The 23,832-nt window shown below is 38.1% G+C and overlaps 1 protein-coding gene and 1 non-coding gene across 3 annotated transcripts; one reads left to right on the top strand and one right to left on the bottom strand.

The window, feature by feature from the left end:
- Positions 1–1,698: 1,698 nt before the first annotated feature.
- On the top strand, positions 1,699–23,077 carry LOC126807884 (neuronal acetylcholine receptor subunit alpha-3). Of its 2 annotated transcripts, none has more exons than XM_050532752.2 (6): positions 1,699–2,129; positions 4,778–4,923; positions 7,314–7,358; positions 11,500–11,609; positions 18,985–19,517; positions 21,795–23,077. In XM_050532752.2, the coding sequence occupies exons 1-6, from the start codon at positions 2,081–2,083 to the stop codon at positions 22,250–22,252; spliced, it is 1,341 nt and encodes a 446-aa protein (XP_050388709.1). In that variant the 5' UTR covers positions 1,699–2,080; the 3' UTR covers positions 22,253–23,077. The 2 variants fall into 2 exon arrangements, with proteins under 2 accessions (XP_050388709.1, XP_050388708.1); XM_050532751.2 differs by lacking the exons at positions 18,985–19,517; positions 21,795–23,077 and adding exons at positions 12,780–13,312; positions 14,558–15,899.
- Positions 6,186–6,259, bottom strand: Trnat-agu (transfer RNA threonine (anticodon AGU)). The gene has a single exon. It is a non-coding gene; the product is annotated as a tRNA-Thr (tRNA).
- Positions 23,078–23,832: the final 755 nt, after the last annotated feature.

The following is a 23,832-nucleotide window of genomic DNA, read 5'->3' as shown; positions in this document are numbered from 1 at the left end:
TCGTAGTAAAATCAATATCAATATTTGTATGGTATTATTGTAGGTTAGAATCTATAGTATATTATATTTATAACAATCCGTTATAATTGCCTTAAATGTGATTTTATTAATGATCAAATCAACATGTTTTGGCATCAATTATTATAGGCAATGCAGAACAATATATCATCAGACTTACGTTTATTAAAAGTATACCAACATTTCGTTCTGTATTATTTTTTTTTATTCCAAGTCATCGCAGTCCAAGACTATAGGGGATCACGTGGCTAAGTGGGTAAGACGCTGGCTCGCTAGCCTGGAGGTCAGGTGTTCGATCCCTGCATTGGCCGAGAAAGTTCATCCAGATTTTCCGGCGTGGTCCCCCCTTGTCAGTGATGCAGGACGAAGAGCCTGGCAAGGACAGCTGTCTAGTCGTTCGGATGGTACGAAAAACCGAGGACCCGTGTACACATTGGCGTGCACGTAAAAGACCCCTTGACAGTTGGAATTCGACATAAGAGTAGGCCGTAGTACCTCTGTCCGGGCAAAATTTCCCTCATAGCACACTGTATGGCGTATGCCCGTCTTCATTAGCCCAGTTCGGAGCAGAACAGTAGGACGTTAAACCCCATTTCATTTCATTTCCAAGACTATATCTTTATATGGCGTGTTCAGCCATGAGCAGATTTGATTGGTCGATTGCAGATCAATCTAGCAATCAAAACCCATGCTACAGAAGAACCCATGAACTCCGAGTATCGAAACATTTGATTGGCCAACTAATAAAGTAGGCCTGCTGTTATGCAAGAATTTGCTTTTCTTATAAGTCTTTCGATGACCAAGTGTGCTTTAGCTGTGCTTTAGCGGTTAGGATATTTAACTATCGACGAGAATTCGCTGTTTGGTTTGGTGCCGCTGGGCATGGGACTAGATGAAGGTTGAAAAAAGGTCAGTGTCAAGGCTTAAATTACCCCATCCCCACCCCCATTAATACACACAAAATAAATACACCAAAATGGATGTGTGGTACTTTTAAAATGAATCCCGCGAATAAAACGACGAAATGGAGAAAGGGCAATACAGCTTTAAAGTGGAAGTTGTGTTATAGTACACAGTTAGATGGGGTGTTCCCACTTAGCCGGCAGGCTTTGATGTCAAATTTTGCCGCTAATCCAGAGTTAATCCTAGAACAATGGTGTTATAAACTATAGTCCATATCTTTTTTAAGACTAAAACTGTATTGATTTTAACAAATTTAACTTATAAATAAATGCCTTACTAGTGAACAGTTCTTGGGTGACTACTTTTAAACAGACTATAGTTTTAAGATCAATCAAAGGATTAACAGATTGCCGGCTAAGTGGGAACACACCAAGTAGATATTGTACTTTCTCTGTACCCTGGATAATCCCACTACACTAATAATAAACGGATTACCCTGAGTTCATTAAGGCTTATGTTGTTAGCTTGATGTAAATCACGAATACTTATAGAATGATTTTAAATTGATGTTATTAACGCGATCGCTTGAAACAATAGGTGTAATTTGTGATTGGTTTAGATGTCCCATAATAGAAGCCAACAATACAGACTTAATGACTTTTCAGTGTTTACGTATATACATCACCATAGCTATCGCATTAATCTTCTACAAAATCATAGTTGGCGTTATAATGCTTTATCATTACCAGACTTTGTCATATAATAACAGATCTGTCTGACATCAACTCTTGCTGAAAAATAGTTTTATGGTTCTTTCTAGGAGAAAATTGGTAGAACATATCTTTTGGAATTGAGGAAACACACATTTTTTTATTATTGTATGTCAAACGTAGCATAAATAGAAGCGATGTTTTAGTACAGGAATCAGTAAGAATCTATGTTTTGGTAATTTGGTAAATCGCTTAAGAGAGAGAAAAGACATTATACAAGTTACTACAACTGACTTCTAAGTTTGAGTTTTTTGTAATATTGTTTTACTATTATATAAATCAGCGTGTGTACATATAGTGGACCGTTTTGTTTTGTGTTGGTTTTTTTTGTAATATTATTTGACTATCAGCTGGACCTTAAATGTTACTGTGATCTGTTTGCGTTTAGAATGATGAGAGTTTTGCAGTTTTTCTGTTTTTTGACATTATTTACTTCGGGTAAGTTTCTTCTACTTCTTTTAATTCGGGTTGGGGGCGCAAAAATAACTAGACCCACGCCTCGGGATAGTCATCCAGCATCCGAAAGCTGGAGTCGAGATTGATTTATTTTTTGCGATTTATTTCACCACGGTTTGAGAACGCCGGAATAAATAGGGAAGCTTCGAAAGTCACAGGAGGGGGTCAACTTCCAAAAAACTAACGCAAGAAAAATTACTCATTCTGAACATTTTTTTCCTTTTGCTTTAGCGAGACTATTTTTCTTTTCATTGCGATTAAGCTTGCCTAATTATATGAACGCTGCCCGAAAAAAAATATCCCTTCCGCCCACCCCGCCTCCTGCCTATGGAATGGATTTAAAGCCTCGTGAAGTTTGACATCTCTGAGGTGTTCGGCTTCTTCCCACAACCACACATCCTCGATATCCCTACAGATAACCAAAGAGCTCTGCGCTCTATAACCATATAAGGCATGAATTTAATATCGTAATGGTGTAGTTGTTGTGTTGAATGTAAACATCATTTTTCGGTATCGTATTATAATCTAAGCTGGCAAAGATCATCATTTCTCGAGCACCTCGTTACGAATTATTTCCACCTTAAATCTTATAAATATTTAATTAATATTATATATATTATATATAGAGAGATCAGGGGTTTATTCGATTAATGTGCAAGAACACGCACCTGCACACGCACCTGCATAATAAGATTAGAATCTTTAAATCAAAACCAGTCCGCTACCAGGCCAACAATTCTTATAATCAAGGTTTAAGAAATAGATACATGTAGAAGCCAAGCCTTTGCCCACCCTGCCCCTGGAACTGAGGTGTCCGAATGGTCTAGCGCGTTTAGATCATTAGCGGTGGGGTTTCGTTCCCACACTTGTACGTGACAAGGAGTAAGATCGCATGTCTAAATTGAAATGAAACGGGGTTTAACGTCATTCTGCTCCGAAATTATTAATTTATAATTATAATACCTTGACTCATTCAATATATTACCATATTTCCATAACGACCGACTAGATTAATGTAACAATTATAAAATAAACCCTCATTTTTGTAAGAATATTTAATCTGGCTGAACCTGATACAACAAAAATCACAAGACAATGTTATTAATGAATATTGGCAACATACTGTGTATATATATATATAAAAGTATTCAAATTGTCATATAATATTAAAGATAGAAAGTTAAAACATTTTGGAGAGTAAATTTATGATGTATTATGTAAGATTGAGATTAGCCCATTCGGAGCAGACCAGTAGGACCTTATAACCGATTACATTTGATCTCATTGTCATTAAAAATAATTGATCATGAAAAAGGTAAATATTGAAAATTTTGAGGCTAATTACTTCATTCTGAGCAGAGTTATAAATGTTTGAAAATTAGCCTAGTTTCGATTTGCATTGCTACCGTTGTTACGATAATGAACAGAGTCTCGATTATCCATTTTTAAATTAAATTACCTAATGGCGATTATGTTTCAATCCATTCAAAATCACAATTATCCGATGGTCTAGAACGTTGATTGTTGGCTTGTCATGTGAATAAATGTCAAATTAATAATTTTTATAACATTTGAGGTCAAAAGAAAGATCTGCATATAGGCAGATCTAGCTCTCTAATAATGTATCTTGTAGCACTATGGGTCGTTTGTCAGACGTGGAGAGTGGCAGACGCTAAACCGATCGCCACATCCGACGTCACTACATATTTTGGAACAGCCCTTGATGGTCTAGGTGTTGGTTGGCTCTGGACTGGTATCTCTTTTCTTAAGGACTTGTTTTCTTTATTTTTGGTTATGAAGTTAGAATCAATAATACGAAAGATAACACTACTGTTTCAGCCATCATATTTCTCCATTCCTTGTCTTTAGACCCCCTGTCTTGTTATTGTCACATTTCATAAACAATTTAATTTGCGCTTCAGAATAAACTTATACCATAGCTAATATTTTGGCAATGGATAATAATTAATCAAGACCATAATATTAGTTTGCATATGTGTTCTTAGCACAAATCCCTGTCATCCATATTACTACAATCTTTAATGCGAATTAAAAAGAACGCCCAATTATTATTGTACATACCGTTCGCTTCGGTGTTGGTCGAGAACGTTCCTCGGGTTATTTCGGTGTGGTTTCCTGTTGTCAGTGGTGCGGGGAGGAATAGTGTCTAGTCGTTCGGATGGTACGAAGTGGCCCCATTTAATTCCATTGCAATACTTTACACAAATACTTTTAGAATCCGGTGCGGTGCGAATCCAGGGTTTGGACATTGGCATGGTTTGGACATTGGCATGGTTTTAATTTTTGAGATTTTAGTGGATCGATCCATAGACCCGTGAAGTTTAATTCTGGTAGATTGCGAATAGATTCTTTGTCTGAGATTAAGAAATATGTTTCATCTCTCATAATCTTAATCTTACTAACCATGAGTCACATCCACTCCCCAACCCGGCAAACAAATACTTATTCCTAATTAGCCAATACGTACCCGCCCAACTCTAGTCCGAACTGCATGGACAGAAATTTAAAATGTAGGCCCATTTTTTCTTTTTGTTTATTTGATAAGAAAACAAAAGCCCACACACGTCTGTCTTTTTTTTCGGGTTATTTTTTTTTCTTTTCGGTTTCAGGATCAGCCTCGGCAGCACATTTTATTGGAAATGAGACTCAACTGAGAACAGATTTATTAATTACGAATAGTTACAGTAAAGATGTTCGACCCGATGAAAAAGTCGAAATATCAATTAGATTTAATGTTTTAACTTTAAACGAATTGGTAAGTACGATGGTCAACACTTTACGACAATAATCATTATAGATGGGAAGAAAAAGGGACTTGTGTTTAGTAACACGTCAAACATGGACCAATAATATTTTGAAACGGTAAATCTCGGTAGAACAACAAAAGATATTTTTTCATTGATAAATAACTTGCCCCCGCGATCGTCATTGCTCCGATACGGACATGCTGTAAAGAACTCTTTGTACGACTGTTTATCTATGTATCAATTAAATTCTGCACCCATGCACCGGTTTTCTTTTGACAGGGGAGGGTCCGACATTTAGAATAATCCTTACAAGCTTAGGATCGAAATCACGCCACTTGACTCAATGACAGGGGTATTGGGTGGTCGAGTAATCCAACGAGTACGCTTAGATTATAAGACATGTCAGTTTCTATAAAACAACTGCTGGAACAATATTTAAGATCATTATTTAAGATCATAAGATCTGTCCATTTCTATAAAACAACTACCCAAACAATATTTAATATCATAAGATCTGTCAATTTCAATAAAACAACTGCCCGAACAATATTTAAGAAAAAAAATAAAACAGCTGTTTTATCGGTAAAAATCCTAGTCATTAAATTTTGAATGCGATTGTACGCATTCCAATTTCCTTTTCGATATTAGAAATGCGTTATAGAACATCAAAAATGTTTATTTCGCTGCGCTCGCCAGCAATTTTATGTACATGGTCCCCATCAATAATAAAATCGCTTCTGTGCATCAGCAAGGAAGATTAATCGTGTCTGGCTTAAATTCGCTAAAACTAACACCTTGTTAAAAATTTGTGCCATTCCTCACCTACAATATAGCTTGTTAATATTGAAAATATTAATTTTGTGGGTTACTGTTGCCTATGTGATTATGAGAGACCTATAAGGAGCCATACAATAAAACATCTAACAAATGAAATAATACAAAGCCGTTGTTTATCTGGAGTATTTTATAATTATTGTTTTCTTTCTTTTGAATCAATATTATGTTTAACTGATTTATTGTGTGCAGGTGTAATTAATCTGTACAATAAATATATAACAATACTACATGTTATTGTTATGTAGCCAATGCATTTACGTATAACCACTACAATTTTGTCTGGTAAGGTTGTCCATAATCTCGTTAGTCTCTTTTGAAACAAAATGTAGGTTAATAGAACCGTTACCCTGTGAAATTACGGTTGGATATTTATTTATGGGTTGATTTGCTTTGTGAAATTTCCGGGGGAAAAAAATTTGAGGAGTCGCCAGATAGGCACCAGGGGGAGTCGAACCCTCGACCTTCTGTTTACTAGACAGACGCTCTAACCAACTGAGCTATGGCGCCTCAATTCAGCTGGGCCATATTACAGTATATAGACCGATCAATATAATACTGTACCGAAATAATACTACCGTATGGTGACTTTTACACTATAAATCGAGTTCAAAAACTTGTACTTTCCCATTTAAAATGATCATTCTAAGCAAAATATTTGCTTATTAACATTTCATCTCTATCATGCCCAATTCTCTTCATTTAAATCGTTTAGAGTAGTCCCATTTGTCAGTTATTTAGATTTTTTTTGTAACATTCATTTCTGCTGCAAACATGGCGGTTTGATACGCACGATTATCCAGACAGTTTCGTTTCAGAGAAGCAGTTTGGTTGATACTGATAGCATCTGAACAATAAAATTACTCTTCAGCATTCCACATGCATCGAAAAGGGGGTATTAAAATAATCAAGCTCGAGTCCAGAGGGGGAACGAGGCGCAGAGATTTTTTTCCCCTACAACATTCATCGAAATAACATCGAAAAAGCAAACGTGCAAAGCATTGCCACCGTAGGCTACTTGCATCGCCACATCGCCAAATCAGCAAGTGCCGTGTAATTATCCTGCCTCAGCTGTAGGGGTCCATCAATTCAAAAGGAGTCCACGCCAGCTTTTTTTTTTTTCATTGTTTAAATTTTAAAATATTTACACTATGGATACGGCAAACGGACCTTGCGCGTCACCGAAATTAATTTAGGGAGCTGTAATCTATAGGCCTATATATAGGCGCTACTATAAAAGAAGAAATTAGAAGATAATATTTTTTTTTTTGTTACTCCACCGAGTCGAGCCTTAAAGAAGCTCGAACCATGTCATTATACGGCACTTGTTCACTCCACTCTTTAACCCTATACATGTAGACTATGCACCTAGATCAGCAGAAATATTTTCTCAGAATTTCCAATTTTATCAAATCCTTTGGTAATCCCCCAGATCTCAAGCCAAACTTAACGTTGTCTCCACTCGGGACCCTCCCCTGCTAGGATTCCGGGACATGCCTCGGATATTATACCTTTACAAGACAATTTGTTTGAAATACTTTTTTTCTTTCTTTTTTTTTGACAGAATATAAAAACGCAGACTTTAGACATAACTGGTTGGCTAACCGCGGTAAGTATATTTATTACCAAAGTCCGGCTTTATAGACCTACTTTGATCTTGTCCTCTCATGGGGTGCCGGATTAACAAGTTAGACAGGGTGTCGCGGTTTGAAAAGGTACCCAGTTTGACTTGGTTCTGTATGCATGGAATCCTTAAACGTGAAAAAAAACAAAAGTTGAGTTATGTATCTATTTAGTTGCATATGGAAGCATTTCCACTATAGCACACTGTTTGGCGTATGTCCGTCTTCATTAGCCCAGTAGGAGTAGAACAGCAGGACGTGAAACCCCATTTCATTCATTTATTTTCTCAATAAGCTTTAAACCGCGACATCATATTTAGAAATGAAATCTTGGCATTTTGCTAGAAAACTTCTGAATTTTGATAAGGGTTTTTGTAGTGCCCAATTGAAATCTGAGCTGTAAAGTTATCCCACGACATTGTGAACTACCTGGCGAAAGGCGGGATATACTTGACAACAATACGTCAGTATTAAACGAGGGCGTATAAAAATATAGAAACTACATGTTTTTATTGAATATCTAAACGTCTGGACATTCTTCTTTCTGTCGAACACACTCAGTGACCATATTTACTTTTTCAACCCTTTAAAAAAACTGCGCTAAACATAATATATTCTTTTATTTAGAAATACATTAAAAGCCAAAGAAAACATGTTGTATTGTATCGATTATCAGCCCTTTGTCCTTTTATTTTTACCGAATAATATAGACTGCAATCGATTGAATATAGATAATTGTCAACAACTATCCCATACGGTATATTTCATATAACATATCATCAATCGAAATAACACACAACCCACTATTATATTACATTTATTAATAATTATTGTAATATTGTCCATGGACAATTCCCTTTCAAAAATATCGGTACAAATCGATTACAAAACCTTTATTTAATAATATACATGTATCGTTTAAAGGAGCTAAATCGCTAATATTTGGAACCTAGATATTGACCCAAATGGGTCGAAACGCATATAATAATGTAATCTGATTGTATATAAACTGATTTAAATTCAATTGTTTCCTTTTTTACTCTAATTTCAAATCAGTTATGTCCAGCGAAATACAGCATGTGTCTCAACCCTATAGCAATTTCTAACGTCTGGTTATTCCAGTCTATTAAGCAGGCTCTCCAGTTGAATATGTCTAGCCTCGTTCTTTCTGGTCACTTGTTGCAAATGACACTAAAACGCACTATGGTACACGATTCGTGTACCAATGGTAAAATGTTTATTTTGTCTTAAATATTGGATATCAGAAGCCTGCCTTTTCCTGGTAAAATCACAACATCAATGCTGATTTGAATTGACAAATAATTCGTATTTTCAACGTGTAAGACTTTGGATGATATTGAGTTAGAGACTTAGCTACTTATTCCGATAATGTTTACAGGATATGTGCCTGCTATATTAAATCGCGTGTAAGTATCTTACTAAATACCGGAGGTATACAAAACCGTAAACTTTACAGTACTGCTAACTTATTTTTATATCCTCTCCGTCCCACTAATTGATTTCATTCACAAAAATGGCACTGGTGGGCATACAATGTAATACATCGTATGGACATAAAAAGCTTCGTCTATGTTTATTTTCGGAAGTTCTGTATTTCTAAGGGGAGATGGGTGTAAGTGTGGGTGGGTGTGTTTGTGTGTGTGTGTGGTTGGAGGGTTGGGGTACCCACCGAAAATAAGTCAAAATAGTGAAATTTTGTTTACTGGTTTTGTCTTCAAGGTTTAAAAGCTTACACTTATTTAAAGCCGCTAAACCCTAAATGAATATTATCCATACTATTAGAATTCAATATTGGTCCATTTAAATCAATAATGATGTCATTATCTTACCATGAAAATATACGATCCTATTATCCAATATTTAAGACACAATGAACGGTTATAAATCACTATACACGGCTCGTGTATTTTATGGACATAATGGTTTCGTGTGCATTGTAATGACCAAAGATAAACATACCCCTGAAGACACACATTGGAAACATCTGAAAACATACCAATCACATTTAGAAAACTGATCTATCACTCATTTATTATGTCTACTTTTAATTTGTGTCCATTGGTATGGCATAATTATTGAAAAGAAATTCAGACAAATTAGAAAAGCTACACTTCATAGCTCTGAAGTTCATTTATCAAGATTTTTATGGTTCATATCATGAATTAATATCAAAAGCAGGTGTCTATTAGCCATTGAGGTTTTTAAAATTCTAGCTGGAGACAGACCTGCATATATGTCACATTTAATATCTGTTAAAAAAATCCTATTATAGTTGTCGCTATTCAAACCTACTTCAGGTACCAAATGTTAATTCGGAAAAAACATCATGGCAAAAACTCTTTTAAATTCCAAGCCGCCAAGATTTGGAATAGCTTACCATAACATATCAGAACAACCACTAAGTTCGGTATATTTAAAAAGCTACTGTTTACTTGGAATGGAACAGAATGTATATGTTCAGTGTGTAAGTCTATTAAGTGATATGCTGGTGCTAAAGTATGTAAATATAGCAATTATTGACTGTGATATTTCCATTTAAATGGACTGTGATAAAGGGAAACTTTTAAATGTAATGTTATAACTGTCAATTTTTATTAAATTTTAACTGTAATATATTTTAATGTAAATTTAGAATTTATATTCTAATTGAAATATTTATGTCGGTCTAAAAGCTCCAAGGAGTTTGTGTTTTTTACTGTACATACCGACTATAAATAAAGATTATCTTATCTTATCTTAGAAGACAATATGCGGAAGTAATTAAGAATGGTTGATTCGCTAACGCTAAAAAGAAAATCCCCCAAACAACACGAGTAGAATGGACTAGGCAGGCACAAATGACTGCCTTTCACCAAACATGATTGATTAGAAATTACAATAAAAATTGGATGCAAATCACTTTATTCATCTATATTACATTAATGTGTTTATAGCCATTTTCGTCTAAATTAAGGTTCCAAAGAACTGAGCTATCCGCTCATACTTTTTAGCTTTTAGCCTGGACCCACAAAGTACTTTTTATGGTATACCTTTTAGCTTTTAGCTTGGACCGACAAAGTACTTCTTATGGCATACCTTTTAGCTTTTAGCTTGGATCGACAAAGTACTTGTTATGGAGTACCTTTTATTTTAGGAATAAATAACAATATAATAATCAACAATTTTGATAAAATCGTTGAATATATACGACATATATAATCAGAATCTATAGAATACACGGAAATAGCTAAACGTGGTGGATAAGGTTATCGAGGACTTCATAAATTCCAGTTCCTGTATATTATGCCATGCAGGTTTCCATTATCACGATCCGTGCTGCGATTGAAATCATTGTTTTAATCGTGAAGTAATTGTGGTGATCCTATCATACACTGAGCAATCGTGTTGATCGTATCTGCACGTATCTGAATGTATCTGCACGTTCCATGATCGTGAACTAATAGGGACAGTCTTATCGTATAACGCATCACACGACAGCGGGAATGTTGCATTATAAGATAAACACTTCCTGTTTGGGAATTAAGATTGGTGGTATAGTGCAATAGACATGCCCTGAGATCACTGGGATCCAAAACGCGTTAGTAATGATAATAGTGCCAAGTAATGCTCCCCCTCTCCCCGAAATTCGATATTCACACCATTTCAAGTTTTTCGCCAGACAGTTCGAAAGTTTTCGGGTACTTTTGCGGTTCTTTTCTGTCAGATGGTAGAAAGTTACAAGACGCCTGGAACAATTTTATATATTTTACTTGTAGTATAAGGTATAATGATGAATAATGTCATTTTGGTAAGGAGCGGGGTCCCGGGCAGCACAAACTTCAGGTGCGCCATTAGCCCATTACATCACCCCATCCCATGCTGCAACATTTATCCGGTAGATGGTAACGCACCATCAACAACTAATGACCTGTCTATAATTAAATACCATTGTGCAGTAGATATACGGTGGGACTTCTCACGTCTTGTCATACCGGAATAGTCCGAATTGCCGGAATTACAATTTACTCGATTGAATTCAATCCCGGAAAGTTTAATCGAGTATCATCAAATTGAGATATATTGATGCGTTGTAAACATCTTAACGATTTTGTTTATTTTTTATTATAGAAATGGAACGATTCGCGGTTATCGTGGACGCCAGCGTCATATGGTGGAATAAACTATATGTTTGGAACGGATTCGTCCTTCTGGAGACCTTTGTTGTTTGTTGATAACTCGTAAGTAATATGAGCGCCGAACTCAACCAAGTGCAACCTTTGTTGGCCAGATGCCCTTTTTATTGTCAGATTTGGAATTTGTTATAACAATAAGCTATTCCTTTTTAGCTTAGCTACTTCTAATTTTAACAGTGGGACTGGCACGGAAAGTGTTCCCAGTTGTTCAGGTGAGACGAAAAACCGATATCAATCCATAGAAATACCGCTGCCTGGGCAAATTTCCCTCCACTCTCGCATTGCTCACGTGACAACAGAACTAATAATTACGATGTTAGTTTAGGTTCAAAATGATGGTAGTATTGTGTTTTGACAGTTAAACCATATTACAACATTCTAGTTTTAACACTGCATATAAATTATATACTTAAATTTACGATTTAAGTGTACAGGCCTACGTAAAACGTTATTATATGTGTTACAAGACTTTTATTATAGTAAAGTGTTCGTTTTACGTGTGCGTAAGTCTTTCGTGTGGTTTGTGAAAGAGTGAATTCAACAATATTCTGATATACTGTAAAAATTGAGCGCAAGGGCATTGGGTTTTCGATTAGAGCATGGACCTTAGGTTGTTTTTTTTTAGCAGTTTTGGGTATATTCATGACGCAGACTGGAACGATGAAAAAGAGTGATTTTAGGTAATTAGCGAAGACATTGAGTAATATCGCGTTCTATCAGTTGAATTCTCGTGCGGCAGGCATTCAACGGTTTTGCTTCTCGTCAGTCCATGTATTATAAGGTCCATGATTATAGTATCCTGGGTGCGAACCGTGGGTTGAGAAGAACTTTGGGACTTTGCCAGTCCATTCTCTACTTGTCATAGGTCGATCCTTCGTAGCTGACAACGAAGGTGTGTCTGGTATTTCGGATGCGCAAAAAAACCCCGTGGTTCACACTGGCTTAGGTGTAACCGAAAAAAACCGCCCCTGGCATTGGACACGTGACCATAGCAATAAAAATTCCAATAGGTTAGTCTCAAAAGGACCTAAGTATTGTGTAGACGCGTCACGCGATATCAAACTCACTTCCATTGTCTACGGCATGCCTGGTAACGGGACCGGGTTTGTTTGAGAAATTGTAGCCTACAGGTGCAAGGATTGACGAATAACTTCATTATTAAAACATACTTTTTTTTTACTATTTTCTGTCCACTAGTTGTATTTTCATTTACAGAATTGGTTCAGTAAGCATGATAACGGACAGTGCTCTACTTTTGCGCGCGAAATATACAGGGGAGGTAATGTGGGAACCTCCAGCCATTTACACAACACATTGCGAAAGCGTCATAACTTATTACCCCTTTGATGTCCAGAACTGTATGGTGGAAATCGTAAGCTGGGCTTACACTATAGACGAGGTCAATTTAACTCATATGGAAACTCATATCAACTTTGAAGACTACCGTGCGAACGGAGAATGGACTTTGTTGAGTTCTCATTTAGAGACGAATCAACTTGTCGACGGCCATGAGATTTTCTCCCAGTTGGAATTCGTCATGAAGTTCAGACGTCGTCCAACATTTTACATATTCAACATTATCCTACCGATCATGCTGTTGTCTTTTCTGAGTGTCATCGGTTTTGTGTTACCAGTTGACTCTGGCGAGAAAGTGGGCTATAATTTAACCAACCTCCTGGCTTATGCTGTCTTGTTGACTCTGATTTCTGACAATATGCCATCCACATCACATCATATATCTGTTCTCGGTAAGTATTGGAGTATATCTATCACTTGGCTCTATGACTAAGGTGCTGTCTCACTAGCCATGGGCTGCAGAGTTCGATCCCCAGGGTTTCCGGCTTGGTTTCCTCTTTTCAGTGGTGCAGTAAAAATTTTCCAAAAGCGCAATGTAGGCATATTACGTATGTCATTCATTCATCAACTGGAGTTTTATCCACAAGGGGGGTTGGATGGCTAAATGGTTAGCGTGCGCGAGCTGTATCATAAAGTCTGTCGTTGAGTCGACTGGCGTGGTTTCGAATCCCCGGTTGTACGTGGCAAGGAGTAGGGTCGCCTGTCCAACCTCGTGGGTTTTCTCCGGGTCCTCCGGTTTCCTCCCACTGCTAAAGACCCCTACGCGCAAGTGAATTATGTAAATAAAATTAAACCAAATGTTAGTCCCGAAATGACCTAGTTTGTGTCGAGTGGACGTTAAACCCCAGTTCTCTCTCTCTCTTTATCCACAAAAACTTAAACTAAATCATTTTTAAATAATTTATTTTAAAAGTGTCTTTGAATAAAGTTCCCAAGTTTATTTTGTTTTAGTTCAATGCTGAAACGGTGCCAATGAGATGTTGATACCGCCCTGTAGACTAAGGGCTCCGTTCTTATTGAATGATTTCTTTTTTTAAGATGGGACGCAAAACAGAGTACCACCCCTTTCGCACGTGAATCTAAGGGGAAAACCTGGCAGTGCCAAGGTGTCGAACGAATTAAAATTATGGTCGGGTTACGCATCAGCTCTGAATTAGACAATTCACTTATGTGAGTCGACAATTACGTATTTAGATCCGATGAATCCTTAAATGCTAATTTAATTGCAAACCATCCCCGCATCAATATCTGGCGGTTAATTACAAAGCTGAAGGTGAAAGAGGCGCTTAGAAATTCTAAATTCAAGCCTATAGGGTGTAGCTGCGGCACGATCGTATCTCCAACGCTTTTCCTAGGCTGTGCGTCGCCCCTCATTCGAAAGGATAAATTAAGTTCCGCTAACATGACCCTTGATGTTCTCAATCTACTCTATCCTAGGGTAGACAGACACGGGTTCTAAGATCTAATCTACGATTTCGAGTGTGAGATTGGTATCAAAGACCTTATGGTCTACTTTGTGACGAATTGAGGTTTAACACAACACCCAACAAATAGAATTCTGATTAAACAAAATGAAGATTTAAGTTCATCTCAAGTTGACCAGTATTAATGGTGTTTATTGTATCTTATATTTTCAGGTGTATATTTGACCTTAATTCTATTTGTTGGTGCCCTGGCGGTAATACTGGCCGTTGTCAGTCTGTATCTCCATCATCAACCGCCAATCAAACCAATTCCAAGATGGATTCAACTCGTCGTCCTGGGATTCATGCATAAGTTAACATCATATGATATAAAGGATGAAAGAGGCGAAGGCGGGAAATCGTCAAAAGGAAAGGCTTCTGGGGAAGATAAGGTAGCTCCATTAGATGACCAGACCAGCATTAAGACTCCTTCCGAAAAATCACCACCAACCGTCTCCTGCAGAATGGAAAAGACAAGGGCTTGGTCAACCGAACAAGGTTTAAAACCAGATTACAGCGAATACTCATGGGTGGATATGTCTAAGATTTTCGATGCTTTCTTCTTTCGATTTTTTCTAGTGTTGGTGGTTTTGGTGACCATTATATGCATGTTAGTGCTTGTTGTTGGTGGTGCACTATCATAATCAATAACATGTTCATTAAACCTGTATAATTTGGTTATCGCAGAAAGAAAAAAAATTGAATGAAATAAGAGTGTAACGACCGAGTTTTATGAACCCAACTCGCCAAAAGAATCCTTAGTGATATCCTCATACTTATTCCACCAACCTCGTTTGAAAATAACTACTCAGTGATATATGTATCTGCGTCATAGAGTTAGTAAAGTTACCTTGATTAACAAGATAGTGGGCTTGTCCCACATAGATAGAGTGGGAGGGAATAAGGATAAAAAAAACACACTGCAAATTATTTATTGAGACATTTATTAGAAATTATTTATTTATTTAATTTACAACCCACTTTATGTAAAGACATGTTTTGTAATTTAATGTGAGTGTCTACCAAATGGATCATTGCGATGAAGTCCCAACAATATTATATACATCCGATAATGACCAACAGAACATCTCTACATCATATGGGGTTACATATAATTGTGCTATATTCTGTATTTCATAATGCACACTTTTTGTATACTGATTGTATGTCCCCATAACTCGAGTATAGGATACATTATGCCAAAACAGATTAAATGAACTTTTTACAGCTTGTACAGTTAACATAGATAATTTCAAATTTAAAAAAAAACCATTTAATATTACTTTTGTCCTCTTTGCCGACTCCCTACCTGTGCACCACTCGTTTAAGATGGTGTATTTTTTTATTTTTTTTAAAGTTAATCTAACCAATGACAATGTAGAAACAGTTATCGATCTATCTGTCTTGTTAACGACAATGTTTGTCAAATGCAATTAAATCTTTGAGCAACGTAGTGAGTTGAACAAAGATTAAATGTGATCCTGCCAAAATAATAGCCAAACATTTGTAATTATATCCGTATATTGTAATAAATTGTGTAATAAAAATGTTGTTTTATTTAAACGCGTCATCATTTCTCAGTGACACTGATGACTAATCAGCAGGCATTAGCATGCTAGAACAGGTTATAAACGATGTATCGCTGGGTTAGGAGACCCCAACCCAATTCATAAGTTTCGCCAGTGGTGGGTGTGGTAGAGGGGGGTGGGCGGGCAACAAAAAAAAATAATGTACACAAGGAAGGTGCAAGTTCCACTTCATGGTATTTGATAGACGAATGAGCCCTTGATTAGGAAATATAACTTAAAAATGGGATTTTGGGTGGAAAGGCCACTTAAGACGAGCTTAAAGGTTACCAATTAGCAATTTTACTCTGAACTATTTTTCCGTTATCGCGTGATCTGCGGTAGGCAGCTCCTAAAATTTGGTGGGACTATAGAATTTTTTGGAGGGGCTGAGGATGTGCAGAAGGCTCGGGGGGTCTGGGGATCATCCCCCATAAAATTTTGAACATTTGGTGCTCCCTCCTCGCATCTGAGTGCATTCCCGGGCCTGAAATTGAAGTGCCTCAGGCAAGGTTTTATGGCTGAAGTTTCTGAAATTTCCTTCTTCGACTCCTCCCGCCGATATCATCTTGATGTTAGGGTAGTAGAGAGCGTCTTTTGATTTACACGGAGAACTCTAGGCCGAGCAATACAGCTGTAGTATCAAATTTCAAGTGCACAATAGGCACCTTATGTTAGACACAATAGGCACCTATATTTTAGGCGCCCGTAAGCACCCTACATCGAGTGTATCAAATGCAAACATTTGAACCGGCGCCTTGTAGGCGAACAAATAAACCAGGACCTCTTTTAAACCCGTAACCCGGGTATAAGAGGGCAGGTTTCAGGAAAATGGCGATAAATTATGCAGCCTCTGGTGCCATCAAGAGCTCGAGCTAATTTTGAACTATTTCTTCTGCCTATAGCGTAAAGAGGTGGACAACCTCTTTTTAATAACCCGTGCAGTTGAATGAATGAATGATTGACACAGACGGGCACTTGGAATCGTAGCAACGCGCGTAAACAAAACAAAGCGACTCATGCTGGTGCGGCTCTTTCAGATATCATCAGCATAGCGGCTTACCTTATTCGCCGATTTATTGATTATCCTTACATGACAGGCAGGCCTCGGTGGACCATGCTACGAGCCTACGGGTCGCATACTAATTTGAACACTCCTAAAAAATCATTATTGTCGGCGAAATATTGGGGGGGGGGCTAATTCGATTTTTTTTTTGGGGGGGGGGGGGGGTAGCCACCCCGTGGCTACGGACCCGGTGATCTGTTCCAGGTATGTTACACAAAACTACATGCACGTGTTTTATACTGCTAGGAGCAAAAATATGAGATATAAAGTTATGGAAGTTTAAGCTATAAGTATGACATAATCTCAAAAATAACGAAAAGATCACTTGAACCCCATCAGTAATTAAAATTGTAATCAACAATTGAGAAACAAAGTGTGAAACTAAGCTTAAATTGTACGGAATGATATCAAAATTCATTATCATCAACTTAAGAAAGAAATTTCTGGTGGTCAGTGACTTAAGAAGATGATAATTTTGGTTTGCACTGACTGACCCCTAATTAGAAATTTAATGAACATGAATGGTGCGACATTGAAACAAGGTGTAAAATGTAGGGAATGGTCATAGGATTCACAACCACTAACTTAAGAATGAATATTTTGCTGGTAAATGAACTTAAGAACTGCAGATTTGACCAATGCCCATAAAAAAAATATCAGTGACAAGCAGTACAATATGGCCGGAATGCTAAGTTTCCTCTTGATCTCTGATACTAATAGTGATACATTAATTACCGTCCACTTCCTTTAAACTAACAGTCATTTAAAACATAGATCTGTGTCATGTTATTGCCGACATCAAACAAGACCCAATCAACCAGAACTAACTTAAGAGAAGCAACTGTCTTCATCAGGGGGAGCAATGTCGAAGTCATCATCAGAGGTATCCTGATCAGATTTCTCATTGCCCAATGTCCTCCTCGACCAATGATTCCCGAAGTTCATGACCATTAAACCATATGATTTCAAACTGTCCTTCCCTCAACTCCCAAGAATATTCTGTCGATGGGTGCTGGATAATTCCTGATTTGTCAGCGCTTCTCAACATCTTTGCAATCAAAAATACCCGTTTGATCTGTGATGACGTTTCTGATTCGCAGGGAGGAATCATGCTACCATCGATGCCCTTCAGTTTCACCAGAAGATTTTTACATCTTGCCTTGGACCCATTACGTCTTCTCAACCATGGTGCTGACTGAACAGATTGCTTGTCCCTTAGCCTCATATATCCGCTAGCTTTCCTCTAGCCGCAATGTCTTTTACAAGATTTGCATATGACCGAACCTTTCCTTTTCTGTGAAAAGCTTATATTAATGATATTCTAACATCCACCCAGATGTGACCATTCAATTTTAAGCAATGGTGGAGGAGAATGCACACATCTGGATGGATGTTGGAATATCATCAAAAATAATCGAAGATGCGTCATGACCTACGGACAGACAACTATTTTCAGAGATAACCATTTAGAAACCATCAAAGGGGTGATACACAACTGGTGACTGGTGCGATTAAGAGATAGTTGTTTAGTGCCAAAAGGATTCGCCCTCAGGTCACCAGTTGCGTCCAACCAGTTTGATATCATTCCGTACAATTTAAGTTTGGTTTCACACTGGCACCTTCTATGTTGATTACAATTTTAATTACCAATGGGGGTCAAGTGATATTTTCGTTATTTTTGAGACTATGTCATACTTATAACTATAACTTCATTAATTTTATATCTCAGAGTAAAAACAAAAAAATGCCAATTGGGAACTGTGACCTCTTTTTAAGTGGCCTTTCCACCAAAAATCCCGATTCTTAAGTTATATTTCCTAATTCAGGGCACATTCCTCTATCAAATGCCACTGAAGGTTGGGTTTAGAAATTGAAGCCTACAGGTGCAAAGATTAACGAATAACTTCATTGTTAAAACATACATTTTATTTTATTTTTTTTTTGTTCACTAGTTGTATTTTCATTTACAGAATTGGTTCAGTAAGCATGATGACGGACAGTGCTGTACTTATGCGCGCCAAATATACAGGGGAGGTAATATGGGAACCCCCAGCCATTTACACAACACATTGCGAAAGCATCATAACTTATTACCCCTTTGATGTCCAGAACTGTATGGTGGAAATCGTAAGCTGGGCTTACACTATAGACGAGGTCAATTTAACTCATATGGAAACTCATATCAACTTTGAAGACTACCGTGTGAACGGGGAATGGACTTTGGTCAGTTCTCATTTAGAGTCGAATCAACTTGTCGATGGCCATGAGATTTTCTCCCAGTTGGAATTCGTCATGAAGTTCAGACGTCGTCCAACATTTTACATATTCAACATTATCCTACCGATCATGCTGTTGTCTTTTCTGAGTGTCATCGGTTTTGTGTTACCTGCTGACTCTGGCGAGAAAGTGGGCTATAATTTAACCAACCTCCTGGCTTATGCTGTCTTGTTGACTCTGATTTCTGACAATATGCCATCCACATCACACCATATATCTGTTCTCGGTAAGTTTTGGAGTGTATCTATCACTTGTAGCGGGGGGCACGTTGGCTCAGTGAGGATGGTGCTGTCTCAGTAACCAGAGGGTGCAGGATCCGATCGCCGGGGTTTCCGGTCCGTCTTTATCTATAGCCTGGTTGGGCATCAAAGTAGGACGTTAATCCCTATTTCATTCATTCATCACATGGAACTTTATTCACAAAAACTTAAACTAAATCATTTTTAAATAATTTATTTTAAAGGTATCTTTGAATAAAGTTCCCGAGTTTATTTTCTTTAGTTCAATCCTGAAACGGTGCCAATGAGATGTTGATACCGCCCTGTAGACTAAGAGCTCCATTCTTATTAAATTATTTCTTCTTTTAAGATGTCACGCAAAACAGAGGACCACCCCTTCGTACGTAAATCTAAGGGGAAAACATGGCAGTGCCAAGCGTCGAACTCTCTTGTAACATCAACGAGTTTAAAAGTGTGGTCGCGCTCCACATCAGCTCTGAATGAGAAAACTCCATTGTGGCACTTGACACTTACATATTTAGATCCGATGAATCCTTAAATTGTAATTGTAAAGCATCCCCGCAAAAATATCTGCCTGCTAATAACAAAGGTGAAGGTGAAAGAGACGCTTAGAAATTTTAAATTCAGGTCTATAGGGTGTAGCTGCGGCACGGTCGTATCTCCAACGCTTATCCTAGTAGACTGTGCTCGCCCCTCAGCCGAAAGGAAATCCTTCATGGATAAATTGAGTTTGGCTAACATGGCCCTCAATGTCCCCAACCTACTCTAACCTATAGGGTAGACAGACCTTATCAAAGACCTTACCGTCTGACCATATGACCAGGGAGTTCTACTCTTGTTACCCAACTGATGGGATCCACAAGTGATTATCCAGAGGGCTAGCCAATGGCACACCAACGCCTGACTCGGCAGATGTTTACTTCCTAACTGACAGGGTCAAAGTCAGGCAGTAAGCCCGAGATCCATATGCCAGCTGGATCTACACTCCATACCAATCCAGCCTCGGCAATATCATATCTTTGATGGCAACGCGGGTCAGACTGCGCACGCTCCCATCATTCCTAAAGTCTCCTATGCAATACCCTCTTCCTTGTACCATGAGCAACTCCTTTAGTTGAAACTTAACTTGGATGCAACCCCTCAAAAGGCATTATGTCTTTACCCAAAGGAAACGAAATCGAATAGGCCGTCTAATCGATCTCGTGCCTAGCCCAATTTTTGGCTCCTCTTGCAAGTTTCCCAGGGAACACTTGTCTGTGATATCACCCAAGGTGGAAGCAGACGTTAAGCCTCAAGGAATGAACGAACGAACGAGAGGACCACCCGTGAACTCAGTGGCGTGCACCTGAAATAACCTCTGACGGTTGAAATTCGCTGCAGTCCCAACAAAAGTTCTCTAGTGCTAGGTTCCTACTACCATGATTCATGCTACGATTGAAATCATGGTTTTAATCGTGGAGTAATCGTGGTGATCCTATCAAGTCTAAAGCAAGGCTGACACTTGCACGATTCCGTGGCACGCATTTGCACGACTCGATTCGTGCCAGTGCGCAAACTAGTCGTAAACTGGCGTGAAGTGTGCGTAAACCCGTCGTGACTGCGTGCGCGACAAAATTTAGCGACTGGGTCGTGAACTATGCGCAAACTGTTCGTGAACTCGTCGGGACGATGCGGAAGGGTGCGCGGGAGGATGCGTGACAGTGCGCGCCATGTCACGACTGTTACGAACTGCCACGAATAGTTCACGACTAGTTCACGAACAGTTCACGACTACTGCGGCACGACACCGTCCGAATTGCGCAAACTCGCCGTGCCAATGCGGGAAGTGCGTAAACAATGCGCAAACTATGCGTGAACTCGTCGTGTCAACGTGGACACTGATGGGCACGCATTCGTGAACTCGTCGTGAACTATGCGTGAACTAGTCGTGAACAGTGCGGGAGCCTCCCAGTTCGTGTCCCAAAATGGGCACGACTTGCCACGACAAAATCGTGGCCAAAAGTCGTGCAAGTGTCAGCCTGCCTTCATCATAATATATTGATAAATACCGGCATGGTAATCATAGTCAAAAATGATTTACTTCCACACTGTGGATCTGTGGTGCAACCTCGGGTTCACACCACCATTGTACGATGATCAAACTAACGGGTTCTGCAACTGCTTCGAGAGAATTCTGATTAAACAAAATGAAGATGTAAGTTAATCCACACGTTTGTCTCGGATTGACCAGTATTAATGGCGTTTATTGTATCTTATATTTTCAGGTGTATATTTGACGTTAATTCTATTTGTTGGTGCCCTGTCTGTAATACTGGCCGTTGTCAGTCTGTATCTCCACCATCAACCGCCAATCAAATCAATTCCAAGATGGATTCAACTCGTCGTCCTGGGATTCATGCATAAGTTAACATCATATGATATAAAGAATGAAAGGGGCGAAGGCGGGAAATCGTCAAAAGGAAAGGCTTCTGGGAAAGATAAGGTAGCTCCATTAGATGACCAGACCAGAATTATGACTCCTTCCAAAGAAGCAACACCAACCGTGTCCTCCAGAATGGAAAAGACGACTGAGAAAGGTTCACAACCAGATTACAGCGAATACTCATGGGTGGATATGTCTAAGATTTTCGATGCTTTCTTCTTTCGATTTTTTCTAGTGTTGGTGGTTTTGGTGACCATTATATGCATGTTAGTGCTTGTTGCTGGTGGTGCACTATCATAAACAATAACATGTTCATTAAACGTGTATAATTTGGTTATCGCCAAAAGAAATGAAACTGAATGTAACGACCTAGTTTTATGAACCAAATTCGCCAAAAGAATTAGTGAAAACGTGGCAGTAATTCCGCCACCCTCGTTTGAAAATAACGCACTCGGTGATATACTATGTATGTAAAGTTACCTTGATTAACTAGATAATGGGCTTGGGCCGCTAGGCCCACATAGATAGATCACTCACGAGTGTGGGAATATGGTGAATAGGAAGAAGGATAAAAAAAAACACTGCAATTTTTTTTATTAGAAGTGATTTATTTATTTAATTTATAACCCACTTTATTTAAGACATGTTTTGTGATTTAATGTAGGTGTCTACCAAACGGATATCGTGGATGGCCAACTGAACATCTCGGACACCAAATGGGACTCTGGGGTTACATATAATTAAGCGAAATTCTGTATTTCATAATGCACACTTTTTGTATACTGATTGTATGTCCCCATAACTGGAGTATAGGATACATTATGTCAAAACAGATTAAATTTACTTTTTACAGCTTGTACAGTAACATAGATAATTCCAAATTTAAAAAATCTTAATTTAATTTCACTCTTGTCCTCTTTGCCTACCCTCTGCCTGCGCGCCACTCGTTTAAGATGGTGTATTTTTTTTAAAGTGAATCTAACCAATGACAATGTAGAAATAGTTATCGATCTATCTTTCTTGTTAACGACCATGTTTGTCAAATGCAATTAAAATCAGAGCAACGCAATGAGTTGAACAAAAATTAAATGTGATCCTGCCAAAATAATAGTCAAACATTTATAATTATATCCGTATATTGTAATAAATGGTGTAATAAAAATGTTGTTTTATTTAAACGAGTCATCATTTCTCAGTGACACTGATGACTAAGCGGGAATCGAACTTGTATGGCGTTAAAGAAATGGGTAAGCCTAACTAATCACCAGGCAGTAGCATGCTAGAACTGATAATAAACGAGTTACATGTTAAGCCTAGTAAATGCAGGTTGCAGGAGGACCGCATCACAAAAAAAGCAAACACCAATAGACAAACAATGCACAGATATTGCAAGTAATAAACAACAAAAGTATATCATTGCCCTAGCGACAAGGAAAGCGTCAGCCAATTGTGGAGGTAATCCACAAAAGACAGGGGTGGGGGTATAATATTGTTAAACGTTGTATTATTTTAGTGTAAGTCATGATCAGCTATGTGAAGTTGTTTTTGGTACTCTAGGAATAGGACAACTAGTCTCGTGCACGACACTCGTTGATTTCCTGTAAGTTCACCGGGCTTAATATCTTTGGACTTAAATTTAGAAACCAAAAGTAAACTTAGTACGCGATCTGTCATCAGTCAAGTTGTTACAATACAAATTGTTAGCTTGAGAAGTGTCAACAGGTGGTCTGGAAAGGACAAACCCCTGTGCACTTCATTATGACTGTAACCCACAGCTGACTGGTTTCAACCAATGACGTATGTATAGTGATTTTCAATATGAATAGCTCGACGAATGTGCCTTGTTGACACAAGGCCAAGATCAGTATAAGTAATATCCT

This window comes from Patella vulgata, chromosome 9, assembly GCF_932274485.2.
Source record: "Patella vulgata chromosome 9, xgPatVulg1.2, whole genome shotgun sequence".
NCBI lineage: Eukaryota > Metazoa > Mollusca > Gastropoda > Patellidae > Patella > Patella vulgata.
The sequence above is the reverse complement of the archived record's forward strand: the minus strand, read 5'-3'. Positions and strand labels throughout refer to the sequence as shown.

What these genes read in the sequence shown, in the direction of transcription:
- LOC126807884 (XM_050532751.2), top strand. Translation starts at nt 2,081, where the DNA reads ATGATGAGAGTTTTGCAGTTTTTCTGTTTTTTGACATTATTTACTTCG. An exon ending in TTTGACATTATTTACTTCGG is followed by an intron (nt 2,130 to 4,777) that starts GTAAGTTTCTTC and finishes TTTCGGTTTCAG; the next exon opens with GATCAGCCTCGGCAGCACAT. An exon ending in TTGTTGTTTGTTGATAACTC is followed by an intron (nt 11,610 to 12,779) that starts GTAAGTAATATG and finishes TTTCATTTACAG; the next exon opens with AATTGGTTCAGTAAGCATGA.